Raw genomic sequence first — 14,262 nt, 5'->3', positions numbered from 1 at the left:
CGTCAGACAGTTTTCACTTGACCTCGACCTTATTTCATGGATCAGTGAACAAGGTTAAGTTTTGGTGGTCAAGTCCATATCTCAGATACTATAAGCAATAGGGCTAGTATATTTGGTGTATGGAAGGACTGTAAGGTGTACATGTCCAACTGGCAGATGTCACCTGACCTTGACCTCATTTTCATGGTTGAGTGGTTATAGTAAAGGTTTTGTGTTTTGGTATGTTTTTCTCATATTTTATGCAATAGGTCTACTATATTTGTTGTATGGAATGACTGAAAGGTGTACATAGATATAGGAAGATGTGGTGTGAGTGCCAATGAGACAACTCTCCATCCAAATAACAATTTAAAAATTAAACCATTATAGGTTAAAGTACGGCCTTCAACACGGAGCCTTGTCTACCTGGCAGATGTCATCTGACCTTGACCTCATTTTCATGGTTCAGTGGTCAAAGTTATTTTTTTAAGTTTTGGTCTTTTTATCTAATATTATATGCCAAAGGTCAACTATATTTGGTGTACTGAAATATATTATGATCTAAATATCAGTCCCGCAGGTTTTATTTGACCATGACCTCAATTTCACAGTTCATTGCACAGTGTTAAGTTTGTGTGTGTTGGTCTATTTTTCTTAAACTTTAAGTAATTGGTCAACTATATTTGTTGTATGGAAGCATTGTTAGCTGTATATGTCTGCCTGGCATGGTTCATCTGACATTGACCTAATTTTCATGGTTTATTGGTCTTTGTTTAAGCCATCTTGGTTAATGTTAAGTTTAAGTGACAGTTGTAATAAAGCTTTATACTTAGGACTATCAACAAAATATCAATGATTAGTAAAGAAGGCGAGACATTTCAGTGTGTGCACTCTTGTTAATAAAATAATCCCCCAAATTGTACCGACGTTACATACCAGCATTTAGTGAGCGAAGTAATCTGAATATTTTCTTATTGTTACTTTTCCGAAGTAATCATAGCCAGTACCTGTAACTTATAGGTTGCCGGGACAAATGTTATACAATCAGTCTGTGTGCAGAAAAACTAGAACCTTGTTCTTACGATAGTGTTTTTTTTTTTTTATTTCACATACATATTCTTTGTGACAAGAAATCTCTTTTGGTAAAATTATTTTTTATATCTTGCTTAGTTTTATCTACTTCAAAAAACTTTAATCTGCACAATTTACAAGATTACATGACACCGATTACATACCAGTAGTTGTAAAATACACACTTTTCAAATATTCAGACTTCTGTTCTTGTTTATCTTTTCATGAAATTGTTCTTATGTACGAAGCAAATACTTTTCAATAGTTGACACGACTTCTAAATACAACCGACGTCCATCTCTTATTTCTAAAGCTGTGCCTAGTGCACAGAGTTCCTCACGGAGTTCTGCTGGGAATCGTTCAAACTCGTCACACCTAACATGTTGTAATGGGCGAGCCAAGTCATCAGGATCTTGGTATGAGCAGACCACACCTTCATGTTGCTCGATGGGCTTGTTTTCATAAGCTGCTTTGAGGTGCATAAACTGAATTTCGAGCTGGCAAGGTGATCGCTGATGTTCTGTTGAAATCTTCCGCTTGTTAAGTGCCAACACTTCCCTTGTAAGGTTGGCCTGTATTAAGGGTAGAAATACCCAGTGAAGGCACATAATGTCCGTATCATTGTCTGTATTCAGTAAACCATCTCTAGCCATTGAATCAAAGAGTACCTTGAATGGCAATGTCACCCTGTCATTTATAATGCCCCATAATTGTTCAATCGGCTGGTTGTGGACAGAACTACCTACTAATGCTGAACGAGGTCCACGCTTATCAAGAATAGCCTGCCAAATTAGCTCGTTTTCTCCTCCAAAGTCTGTCCTTAATCGAATTGGCCAGTTGAACTGCTCGGTAGCAGCAATAAACCCTCTGTGAACAGTTGTGGCTTTGTTATTATTGGATATATTCATGAACACCACTAGTCTGGTAAACCCATCAATACCTGAAAATTAACTGAATATATAAATAATTGACAATACTGGAAGATACAATTACTGGGAATCCAGTAGTGCCAAAACTGGTATAATAAATGACCCACAGAGGCGAATTTAGGGGACAGGGGGCCCGGGCCCCATCCTTTTTGGGGGAAAAATGGTTGCTGATATAGGGAATCACAGGAGCGGGTCCCCACATTTCTGGATCCGCCTCTGACCCAGTATTGTGACAGTGACCAGTATCGGGATCGTTCTCCTTACCTAACCCCACATCAACTATTTATTTATTATTGCACTCCTAATTGTAGAGCGGTCAATCTCATCAAGTTATACCATGCATCCACTATTGACAAAATTATACTCTCAGCATTCAAATATTTTAAATAAAAGTACATAAATAAATGTTTTAAATAATTCCTAAAATTATAGAATTTTAATGAGCCATCATACAGCTCAATATCACGACTCACTGAAAAGTTAGGGTTTGTGAAGTACATTGTTATCCCTTTATTCTGCATGTCAAGATTGACAATAATTGAGCATAAACAATCATTTACAAAGGTTTGCTGATGATTAAATCTCACCTTTGATATCATAAACAAAGAAACAATAATATAATAAATTGTACTCGGTTGAATAACGAATTGTGAAATTTAAATATGTTATGGTGGCCGGATGCGGCCATTTCGTCTTTTCGTGTTTTCGCGTTTTCTCCTTTCAATTTCACCCGAAATCGGGAAATCGGGAAATCATGGCCAGAAATCGAGAAAGCGAAAACGCGAAATCGAGAAAGCAAAAACGCGAAAACGCGAAAACGCGAAATAGAGAAATCTATTTCATTTCGCGTTTTCTAGATTTCGCTTTCTCGATTTCCCGATTTCGCGTTTTCGCGTTTTTGCTTTCTTGATTATTCGATTTCGCGTTTTCGCTTTCTCGATTTCTCGATTTCGCGTGAAAGTGAAAGGAGAAAACGCGAAAACATGAAAAGACGAAATGGCCGCATCCGGCCACCATATTATTTTGTCAAGATTTTTAATGATTCCTACGTTACTGATACTTTAAAATTGAATAATAGTTATAAATATTCTGTAATCGAGTCTTGGTATTTAGTAGTTTCTATGTAGTGTGATAAATTTGTACGTTACAAGTAATTCTTCAAAGATCTTCAAAGTTTCAGGAATAAAAAAAAATGTTAATTTCATGTTACCAATACTTTGACTTTTTTCGCCTAGCAATCTCCACATTAATGATTTCAAATGCATTCAAAATTCCTTAGATTTTACTACATTTATTTTTCCCGATTTTTGGACCCCCAAATAGATATAGGAAGATGTGATGTAAGTGCCAATGAGACAACTCTCTATCCAAATAACAATTAAAAAAAAAGTTAACCATTATATATATAAATAGGTTGGTGTACGGCCTTCAACACGGGGCCTAGGCTCACACCGAACATCACGCTATTAAGGGCCCCAAAATTAATAGTGTAAACCCATTCAAACGGGAAAACCAACGGTCTAATCTATATAAAAAAAAGAGAAACTAGAAACGAGAAACACGTATATATCACATAAACAAACGACAACTACTGTACATCAGATTATTTAAACGAGAATGATTGAGAACCGGAGATATGGTCCTTAACCAAGAAATTAAAAAAGTGATATATATACGCAATGTAGGTGGTGTCCTGCAACCCAAAACACGTATGCTGGTCAGATATCATGACAGCTCTTTTATGTGTGATGCCCGAGATATTTACCTAAACTAAGAACTTAACTAAAGTCGTTTATGCATAAAATGTAGGTTGCAAAGACCTAATTCATAGTGGGTGGTGTTGCACTACCCAAGACCCATCTACTTGTCAAATGTCATTTGTAAAATGTAGGTCACAATGACCTAGTTTATAGTGGGTAGTTTTGTACAACCCAAGACATATATCTACTGATCAAATATAATTGCTCAACTACTTGAGGTGCCTGAGATATGCACTCGAACCAACAACTTAACCGACGTCATTTTTTATCAAATGACCTAATTCATAGTGGGTGGTGTTGTACCACCAAAGACACATATACCGGTCAAATAACATTACTCTGCTACTTGTAGTGCCTGAGTGATGGACCTTAACCAAAATTTAACCAAAGTCGTTGTTGCGTAAAATGTATGTCACAATGACCTAATTCATAATGGGTAGTGTTGTACTACCCAAGACTCATACGGTGTTAAACTATAATTGCTCTACTACATGTAGTACCCAAGATATGGACCTAAACCAGGAACTTAACCAAAGTGTGACCGACTGACGAACGAACAAAGGTAACATAAGTCCCGACTATTATACGTACATAGGTACTCTCTTGATATTAACATTCATCTTACCTCCATGGATTACCATTTTCCACTTTATCAGCTTATGATTTCCATCAATGTGCCACAGATAATGTGGACATGGCACAGAGTACTGGCGACGTTTAATTGTAACCGTCCGCCGAGCCTGAACCCCGGCACTATCAACAAAATGAATAGCAGCTCTTAGTCTCCAGCGCTGGATCTTGATAGGAGGGGTACGGGCCTTCAGGTGACCATCCAACAGAGCCTCGCCATCGTTTGGGTGATTTTGTTTGATCTCTATCACAATATCTACCAGATCGTCATCATTGATATCAGAGAATGGTATTCTCGTTATTCCAAAACTCTTCATTCGTCTGTAGATTGTTTTTGTACACACATTGAAGTCTTGTGCAATCTGCGTGATTGGCATATCTTCATCTAAAAACTTTTGTAGCCTGTCTATATTTATGTTTTCGTCAGGCAGGCTACTTGTTGAGGCCATCGTTATCAGTTTGAAAATTAAAATATGGTTTAACCTACAAATGGAAATTACACCAAAGTATATTAAAATATAATAAAACTAAGTAATCTCTATTTCAGTCGGGGAAAAGTAAACCTAAAACATGAGTTTTTTTGTTTATTTAGACATTATATCTTCTTCTAAAAACAATGAAATACAACATGTATGTACGATTATTTATCCGATATGGAAAAGGTAGAGGGGTCAGAAAAATCTGAAATTGGAGAAGGGGGTCCAGAGGCTTCTTTATGAAGGAGAGGTCATGTTTATTTACTTTATTTTTTTTTAATTCTATTTTCAAAAAGCACCAGCATTTTTTTTTTTCGATCGTCTTTTGAAAAACCAGTGACATCGAAAGTTCAATTTTGACGTCATTTACGTGCATCCCTAAGTAACATGGATTTGTTGACATTAAAGCAAAAGAAGGACGTCATACTAGAATAATATGACGTCCTGCACAGAATATCATATATAAACTTCATTAGGTATTACTTACTTTTGCGGAATAGTGCATCATCCATATATGACCTTGAACCTGCGAAACCCGCATTCTCTATATCCAATGAGAGGCCTTCTTGCAAAATCGTGACGAGATAATTCAAGTGCAGATCCAAATTTGCATACAAAATTGACTTTTGTGAGACAAAATTGAGTTTTGTGAGACAAAATTGACTTTTGTGAGACAAAATTCACTTTTGTGAGACAAAAGTGACTTTTGTGAGACAAAAGTGACTTTTGTGAGACAAAATTCACTTTTGTGAGACAAAAGTGACTTTTGTGAGACAAAAGTGACTTTTGTGAGACAAAAGTGACTTTTGTCTCAACAAAATTCACTTTTGTGAGACAAAATTGACTTTTGTGAGACAAAATTCACTTTTGTGAGACAAAAGTGACTTACTTTTGTGAGACAAAAGTGACTTTTGTGAGACAAAATTCAATTTTGTGAGATATTTGTGAGACAAAAGTGAATTTTGTCTCACAAAATTAACAAAAGTCAATTTTGTCTTACACAATTGATTTTGTGTTTTAATTTCCATATCAGGTAACAAAAGTCAATTTTGTATGCAAATGAGTTTATATTTGCATACCTTTTTGACAAAATTCACTTTTGTCATAACAAAAATGAATTTTGTCTACAAAAATGGATTTTGTGATGACAAAAATGAAACAAGTCTGTATCACATAGTTTTGTAAGACAAAAATGATTTTGTTAATGACAAAATTGAATTTTGTACAAAACCACAAGAGTCCCATTCGGCGCCCCGTAGCAGTAGGGTCAGGAATGAGTTGGGACATTTGTCTATTCTTTGGACCATTTATGTTGAGCAGGATCTGCTTACCCTTCCGGAGCACCTGAGATCACCCGTAGTTTTTGGTGGGGTTCGTGTTGTTTATTCTTTAGTTTTCTATGTTGTGTCGTGTGTACTATTGTTTTTCTGTTTGTCTTTTTCATTTTTAGCAATAGCGTTGTCAGTTTGTTTTAGATTTATGAGTTTGACTGTCCCTTTGGTATCTTTCGTCCCTCTTTTATGTAAGGATAGATTTGTATTGTGCAATTTCCTTGTTATAGTTTCTACTCTGACTAAGAAGATGAAGGAGATTTGCATCTCATCTATCAAGTCAGGAATTGTGAGTGGCTGTTTATTTTTTGTTGTCAGGTCTGCAGAAGTTTCTGTTGACTTCTTTTACAAAATAAAGATTTCAGCTGCGTGTTCATTGCAGATGATTTAGAAATTAGACATGCAAGGGACATTTGTTAATCTGTGAAAACTGATTTAACCTTTAATATATAATTTTTTGTCCATGTGTTCTCAGAATTTACACCCACAACGCAATTTATTCAGACAGCTATCATTTCCAACTGTTTAATAGACCACATATCTGATATAATGACCAATTTCCTTGATCTGGACACCAGCAGGGAAGAGAAATGTTGAAAGACCAATAGAATCTTTGACAGGTGAAAGAAAGAACAGACTTGGGGAAGTAGCACTTTCAATATAGTATTAGTAGTCCTCTTCTTTTTATAGTTAGTTCATATTATGTGCCTCTTCGAAGTCGGAGACCTGTATTTTAGTGCCTGAGGATGTAGTTTTGCTATATACCATATTGGTTTTTCGTTTTCATTGCAGTGGCGGATCCAGGGGGGGGGGGGGGGTTCCGGGGCTGCGCACCCCCCTTTTATTTTTGCCGATCAATGCATTTGTATCGGGACATATGTTTTGCACCCCCCCTTTGCCCTGGGTTAGCACCCCCCCTTTCGAAAATTCCTGCATCCGCCCCTGCATTGTTTGGTAAACAGTTCTTGTATGAATTGTGCTACACTTGTCATGTCAGTGCTTCTGAAGCTTACACATGGCTTCAAATGTCATTTTTTAATATTTTTAAAATTCATGTTATGTTTTCTATGTTTAAAAGAAACAAGGTACCTATGTTAAATGTAATAAGAGGCTGTAAGAGTGACAGCAAACCAAATTTCCCTGCAGAGGTCAAACCCTGAGCAGTTGAGCAAGTATGGACACAACATTTTAGCCTAAAACAGCTATGAATTTGGATTGTTATTGAATATTTAACACAGCATAGGTGTGCGACACAAAATGAATGCGGTCAAAGAACTGAGAAATTTGAAATTGGACGTTTACCTTTTATTGTCCAATATCCAAAACTTAAGTAGTTAGAATCCGCATATCAAAGAACTCCTAGTACTCAATTGCTGATGAAATACTTATTAATTATATTTCTGTTTAAAGAGAAATAACTCAAATTCATACAACAAGAATGTGTCAAAAGTACACAGATGCCCCACTTGCACTATCATTTCTATGCTCAGTGGACTGTGAAATTGGGGTCAAATCTAATTTGGCATTAAAATTAGAAAGATCATATCATAGGGAACATGTGTACTATGTTTTAAGTTGATTGGACTTCAAATTCATCAACAACTATCTGCCAAAAAAATTAAACCTGAAGCAGGGCAGACAGATGTACATCAGCACAGACTGGAAAAAATAATGCGTTAATGTGATGCTATCTGAATTGATTGTCTTATAGATTATGTTATGGATGTGATGCTACAGTTTTTAGAAAGAGGATAGTATTTCAAATTCCATTTTTTTACCGAGATGCTATATGAAATATCTGGGAAGTACACTGCATGTGATATCAGATAGGAGGCATATATAACACAAACACATAGTAATTTTACAGTGACATTTAATGATCAGTGATTTTTTTACATTATAATGATGTTTGCTATTATCAACAATAACATTTATGCAATTATCTCCCTTTTTGGCATTTAATGCACAAATTTTTAAAAGTCCTTGCTAGTGACCAAAACAATCACCAGAAATACATAAAAACCTGCCATGTCTGGTTAGGTATTGTATAATCTTTAATACTGACGAGGATATCCTAGTCAATACATAATAAAACATTTCTTTTTCATCTTTCTTCAATTTTCTATTCTTAATTTGAAATTGAAATCTCTATTCTTAGTTCAATCGTCAAATTTGGGGTGAAGATTTCACCACATCAACATTATCCAAAGGAATAGAAAATACCCTCAGATTATTATCTTTCTTTGCTTTTACACAAACATAAATGAACCACTTTGCATTCTATATTTGCAAATGTCAATGAAAGAAATACAAAAGAATAAGGTCTCCAAAAGCAGATAACTTTTCAAAAATTTGTTATGCTGAAACTGATAGTATAAGAATAAATGTTTCAATTTTTCTAAACAGATTTGAATGAAATGTAAAAATAAATGTACAATTATAATAATAATAATTTGAGAAAACACAAACAAACCTAAAATACTTTGACACTATAAAGATCATAAAATATTCATTTCATTAAAAATTTGGAATTTGTAAATGTTGGCCGATTTCAAAATAGATTTTTAATAACTTGAATGTTTTTAGTTTTTAATAATTCTATTATAATCAACCTAAAAGTATGAGATTCTTTAAAAGGTTGGTATTGGAATGCTATTAACTGCCCTATTTTTGTTCAAAATGATAAAATGAGCATAAAACAGCAATATACATGAAATTTCAATTCAAAACTCAATTCAAAATCATTTAAATTTCTGTATCAAATTCATAACATGTCTCATTTTGCAAACAAACACTTTTGTCTACCAAAAACAATCAATTTCCCTGACTATATTAATCTCTCTACATAAAATAACAGAATCCCACCTGACAAGTTTAAGCAGAGCCCCATATGTTGTCCCCAAAAAAATGAAGTAAAAATGTGTATTAAAACCAACTTTAAAAATTCTTTACCATAATTTTCACATTGGAAACTAAAAACATTTGTTAAAAAAATTGAAGGTAGATGAATGGTTAAAAATTTCTCACATCGTTCATTCAATAAATAACAATTACATACTCTGTACACAGTCTACAATAAAACATCACTCCCTCTAGTGTTAAACACCATAAGGGGCCTTAACTCCAATCAACAATATATTTACACAATAAATTCTCTATCGATTGCCCAACAATTTATATATACCAAGATCTCCCATATGACTCTACATTAACAACAATCTGATCTAGTACAGTAGTTCAAACATTTTTTCACTGCCAAATTTCTGGTCTTATTATAATACACTTTTTATATGGCATGTTACAGAAAGGAGTGTTACATAGACTGTCCAAACATTATTTCTTACAAAAAATCTGATAAAATACAGAATTAGGCCAATCAAAATAACCTTGATCTTAAAAAAACTTTTTAGTTGTTTTCAAAGTACATTTTGCAATCTTTGAATGTAAAAACATGCATATTAGTTTTTAAGTGTGGTTGAATCAAATTTTGGCATTTTGGTACATAATGAAAAATTCATGGGGTCAAAAAAATTAGCTGAAATTTCCTTCTGTACATTTTTTTCTGAAAGATTTACTGTTTTTTCAATTTCCCCCAAAAAAATTCATTACCACTTTCTTTATAATTGGTATGGGAACGTCTGATAATACTAAAAATTAATTTGGGTGGCCATGCATAATTTGATGTATATATATTGTTTATAATGTATTTGCATTCTTATTTTTAGATGACTTGTATGCATGGACACAATTTATGTCCACTGGCACTGTACCTATTTTTGCATAGTTTTTAAACCAAACAAATAATTATCTAAGTTATTATGAGAGTACTTATTATCTAAATTATTATGATAGTACAATGTACTTAACAAATTATTTTCCTTTCTATTTAATGATTATAAAGCTTGCACATTAATGATCTTGCATAGATTTAAAATGAATGAACAAAACTTTTCCAAGTATTTGATATTTGAATATTTTTAAGAAATTTATAGTTTACCAGAGGAACAAAATTTCTAGTTTGAAAGTAACACATTCCAGTCTGATAGTCTTATATAACATACAAAACCATAACTTCCACAGCTAAGTAAGGAACTACTGCACCCATGAACCTCTCTTCTATTCTTTCTTGCCTTTACTTGGCTAGCACAAGCTCTCAGGTTCACACAGTTGAGGGGTGAGGTGAACCATATAAGACATCTCACAAAATAACAGATGTTTATCTGCTATACAATGGATTGAAGATGTCTTAGCAACTGCTCATTAGTACTGAAACCAAAATGACAAAGTTCCCTGATACAGGAACATACAAGGGTTCTCACAGTGAGCCAATCCAGGTCTCTTTCACACTCTTACTAACAGACAACTCCCTCTTATCAGATGAACCAATGAACAATAAGACGCTCCATTCATTACTTTCACAACGAAACACAAACACGTACATGTATGCACATTAATTTGCGGTGAACGGATCCCTTCTTTAGTGAAAGCGCATCTGAACACAGGTTTTCACACAAAGCTTGGCTCCACTGGTTGAAATAATTTGTAAATCCTAATTTTGAGTTACTATCAATGACTTGCTACTGGACTTTGTTGTACACAAACTCCAACCATAGGAGAGTCATCTCCCCTTTCTGCAGCTGTCCGTACATGTTGATTGTTTGTTTCATGGCCTGTTAAGCTAGCGTTAGCACTACTTGACAATGAAAAGGGGAATCCCCCTGCAGTCCATGCCGGCTGCTGATACTGTCCAAACTGTGAGGGATAACCCGCGGGCACATGCATGTTAACAGATGATACTTGTGAGGCGTCTACTGTTGCTGGATTTGGCCTGAAATCTACAGGTGGTGGAATTCCACCTGGGTAAGAACCTTGTACATATCCCTCAGTATACGATACATTGTGTTCTGGAACTGTTCGTGGCACATGAGATGAAGGCGCCTCTGATAAAGACGGCGGAGATAGTCTTGTCTGATGATGAGGATGATGAGTTATATGTCTGCCACTTTGTTGATCCCGTTCGCTCCAGCTCGTCTGTTGTTGATAATTAGGAGGTTGTGATCGAGACTGTCCTGATGCCGATTGTGGACTTTCACATTCCATTGTTGTGTATTGCACGCCATGACCATGGTGAGCAGAATGTGAATGCACATGCAGATGTGAGCGATGCTGATGTGTTGGATCAGACCTGGCTCTACCACTTGATGATGAACTCACTGAAAAGAAAAAGGATCTTGTTAATATTCTTCTTGAACTTTAATATAATATAATATGGCATTAGAATAAATATCACATGTTTTCATTAATTTTATAACCAAAAGAGATGTGTGGCCATACCAACCATTAGTGGTCACAAAATTACCCGAGAAACTTAATATAAACATACATTCCAATTTCTTATGATCTAGGACAATTTCTGTAGTACTACAATCAGTTCAAGGCTTCAAGCTAGGTAAGTCAGATAGCTTTTTTTAAACAGTACTGTCACTGGACAAAGTTTACTTTTTTAATGAGTATACCACTGCAAAAACAATTTTCTTGTTGTGACATTTACAGGCCAATCATAACTTATAAAATGCAATAATTGGGAAATGAGATCAGAACATTTTAATATTTTTAAGGAAAAATGTCATATAACAATATTGAACTTAAGCTTATGCTTTTGAGTATCAATGCATAAAATACATACATGAAATTCACTTGTTAGCAATAATATTTTTTTTATTTTTTAAGTCAATCTTCAGAAACATTGAAATGAAAAATAATCTGTTCGTTTGAAACCCTCTTTAGATCATGTCACATTAACTTTTCCCTCTATGTTAAATCTAAATTCTAATGTGAAAACATTCGAACATGGTATTGCTCGTTGTTGAAGGCCATAAGGTGATCCATAGTTGTTATTTTCTGTACCATTTGATCTCTTGTGGAGAGTTGTCTCATTAGCAATCATACCACATCTTTTTTATAAACATAATAAATAATGGCACAAAAATTCTTAATTTTCAGATATAAACATGTCACCATTTAAAAATGTCAATGAAAATTCACTTGATAAGAAATTGTTAACGTAACACTTTATAATAGTATAAAATTGTAATACAGCAAAGAAAGGTTAAAATAATGATCAATACATCACAACTTAAAACTTAATTAATATTACAATGATTGTTTCATTTAAAATAAACACTTGCTATTTATCAAACTTTGTTTAACTTAAGACCTGTAGAAGCTGAAGAGATTATAAAAAGAACAAGAACATATATGTGAGTGACAGAAGAAAAAGTATGATGTAATTCATGTTTTAAAATGAAGAAGTGCTGTTATAAACGAATACTTTTAACAAGACAAACAAATAAAAAGAAACAGAAAATGTAGTACATAAAGCTTAAGTACAACATATCCATTGCTGCAGTTAGGTTTACAACACTTATAATTCATGATGAGAAAGATGATTTATATTCCGACTGGGTTTTTTTTCAACACACAACAAAGCAGAAAAAAATTAGCAACAAACAACTTTTCCACAATTTCTTTTCATGGATAGTGGTTTTTGTAGTTTCAATACTTAAAACAAAAGGTAAATAAATTCATTGATATTTTAATAAATTGTAAATGACTAATTTCTTTTTTTCTTTAAATTTGCTGTACAATATTTCTTTTATCAACAGAACAATTTACAATGTCAGTACATTACTTCTCGCCTGCAACTATATTTTTAAACTTAAGTGCAAATACTTTTGTGCAAAAAGAATTTCAATATGAGGTGCAGCAATGGATAGGAAGAAGCTGAGGTGTGAAATTAACATTAGTACACATTAGTGTATGCTGTTTCAGTGTTAAAAACACTCTTGCATAGTGCACAAATGAATAAAATCTTTCTAAATTGCAACTCTTTCACAGCCAATTTCATTGAGTATGTAGGGAAAGTTAGAATCTTTGGTTAGCTTGTTTGTTATTAGTAAATCTCCTTTCAGAGTAGACTAGCCCTACAGAAAACCAATCTATCTGTCTGTAGGACTAGACAATTTCAAAAGGAGGGTAGTATACCTTACCTAACAGTGAATTTTGGTTCAGTTAACAAGCTAACCAAGGATTCTACCTTTCCCTACATACTCAATGAAATCGGCTTTAACTGACGTTATCAGTTTTGTTTTGAACCATACTATGTTAATTTCAGACCTAAACCTCAGCATGAACAATGAAATGTACTGTCTCACCCTGACTATACCTGTAGGACTAGAAACACCCTGCTGTTCTATCGCAGGACTGTTTGATGCAGAATTTGGCGTGTTAGTACTTTCATCTGTGGTCTTCTTGAAAAAATTATGTTGCAGTGAATAATATGGTGTTATCCGTGTCTTTGGATCATATTCTAACATTCGTAAAATGAGATCTTTGAATTTTAAATAGTCTGCCACAGTATGACCTGGTTCTCCTGCCCGTCTGCCGCCTGGGCCACCAGAATCAGCACCAATAATATCATGGAGTTTCCTCGTTCCAGGATGTTTATACTGAAATAATGTAAAAAAAGATCTAATAAAAAAACATGGCAATTTAAAAGAGAAAAAGCTATTTTTGCTAAACTGACTTTTTCACTAGTTATAAAGTATGAAAATCAGTTTTATTGGCAGAAAGGATACCTAAAATAATTCTTTTAATTAAACTAAAAATTCACCTGTGCTTCAAATCATTCCTTTTCACTCAACTAGTACACTAAGGGCCAGCTGAGGACCACTTCTGTGTGCAGGATTTTCTCATTTTGTTGAAGACCAATTGGTGGCCATCCGCTGTTGGTCTGCTCTTTGGTCAGGTTGTGGTCTCTTTGACATATTCCCCATTTCCATTGTCAACTTTATTCATGACACGTTTTATTCGTTTTATTAATATTTTCCACATTAACATTTTCAGAGTTCAATACCACTATGGATCTTACCTTTTTGCCATCTTTAGGTTTTTTACATACATAGGTCCCATCTGGTTGTACATCAAAATACTTTCTTGCTTTAGGCGCTTGATCTAGAATATTTTTTGGTGGCATACCTAATACTTCTACTATTTTCATCATCTGGTCAAACTGTAAGAGAAGATT

At 34.3% G+C, this 14,262-nt stretch overlaps 2 protein-coding genes across 6 annotated transcripts in view; both read right to left on the bottom strand.

Annotated features, from left to right (window-relative positions):
- Positions 1 to 1,087: 1,087 nt before the first annotated feature.
- LOC139524533 (uncharacterized) lies at positions 1,088 to 5,484 on the bottom strand. The gene is made up of 3 exons (XM_071319375.1): positions 5,333 to 5,484; positions 4,365 to 4,852; positions 1,088 to 1,990 (listed from the first exon to the last, which is right to left on the bottom strand). Exons 2-3 carry the CDS (start codon positions 4,816 to 4,818, stop codon positions 1,287 to 1,289), a joined length of 1,158 nt encoding a protein of 385 aa, XP_071175476.1. The 5' UTR covers positions 4,819 to 4,852; positions 5,333 to 5,484; the 3' UTR covers positions 1,088 to 1,286.
- Positions 5,485 to 8,032: 2,548 nt separating this feature from the next.
- Positions 8,033 to 14,262, bottom strand: part of LOC139524532 (dual specificity tyrosine-phosphorylation-regulated kinase 1A-like) — a 28,461-nt gene continuing 22,231 nt past the window's right edge. For 4 of the 5 annotated variants that reach the window (XM_071319372.1, XM_071319370.1, XM_071319371.1 and 1 more), the window contains exons 7-9: positions 14,107 to 14,247; positions 13,402 to 13,684; positions 8,033 to 11,389 (exon numbers count right to left, since the gene is read on the bottom strand). In XM_071319372.1, coding sequence (XP_071175473.1) covers positions 10,743 to 11,389; positions 13,402 to 13,684; positions 14,107 to 14,247 — 1,071 coding nt within the window. In that variant the 3' untranslated portion in view covers positions 8,033 to 10,742. Of the gene's footprint in view, positions 11,390 to 13,390; positions 13,685 to 14,106; positions 14,248 to 14,262 lie in introns of all 5 variants that reach the window. The other variant, XM_071319374.1, reaches the window with a different exon arrangement.

This window comes from Mytilus edulis, chromosome 5 (genome assembly GCF_963676685.1).
Source record: "Mytilus edulis chromosome 5, xbMytEdul2.2, whole genome shotgun sequence".
NCBI lineage: Eukaryota > Metazoa > Mollusca > Bivalvia > Mytilida > Mytilidae > Mytilus > Mytilus edulis.
The sequence above is the reverse complement of the archived record's forward strand: the minus strand, read 5'-3'. Positions and strand labels throughout refer to the sequence as shown.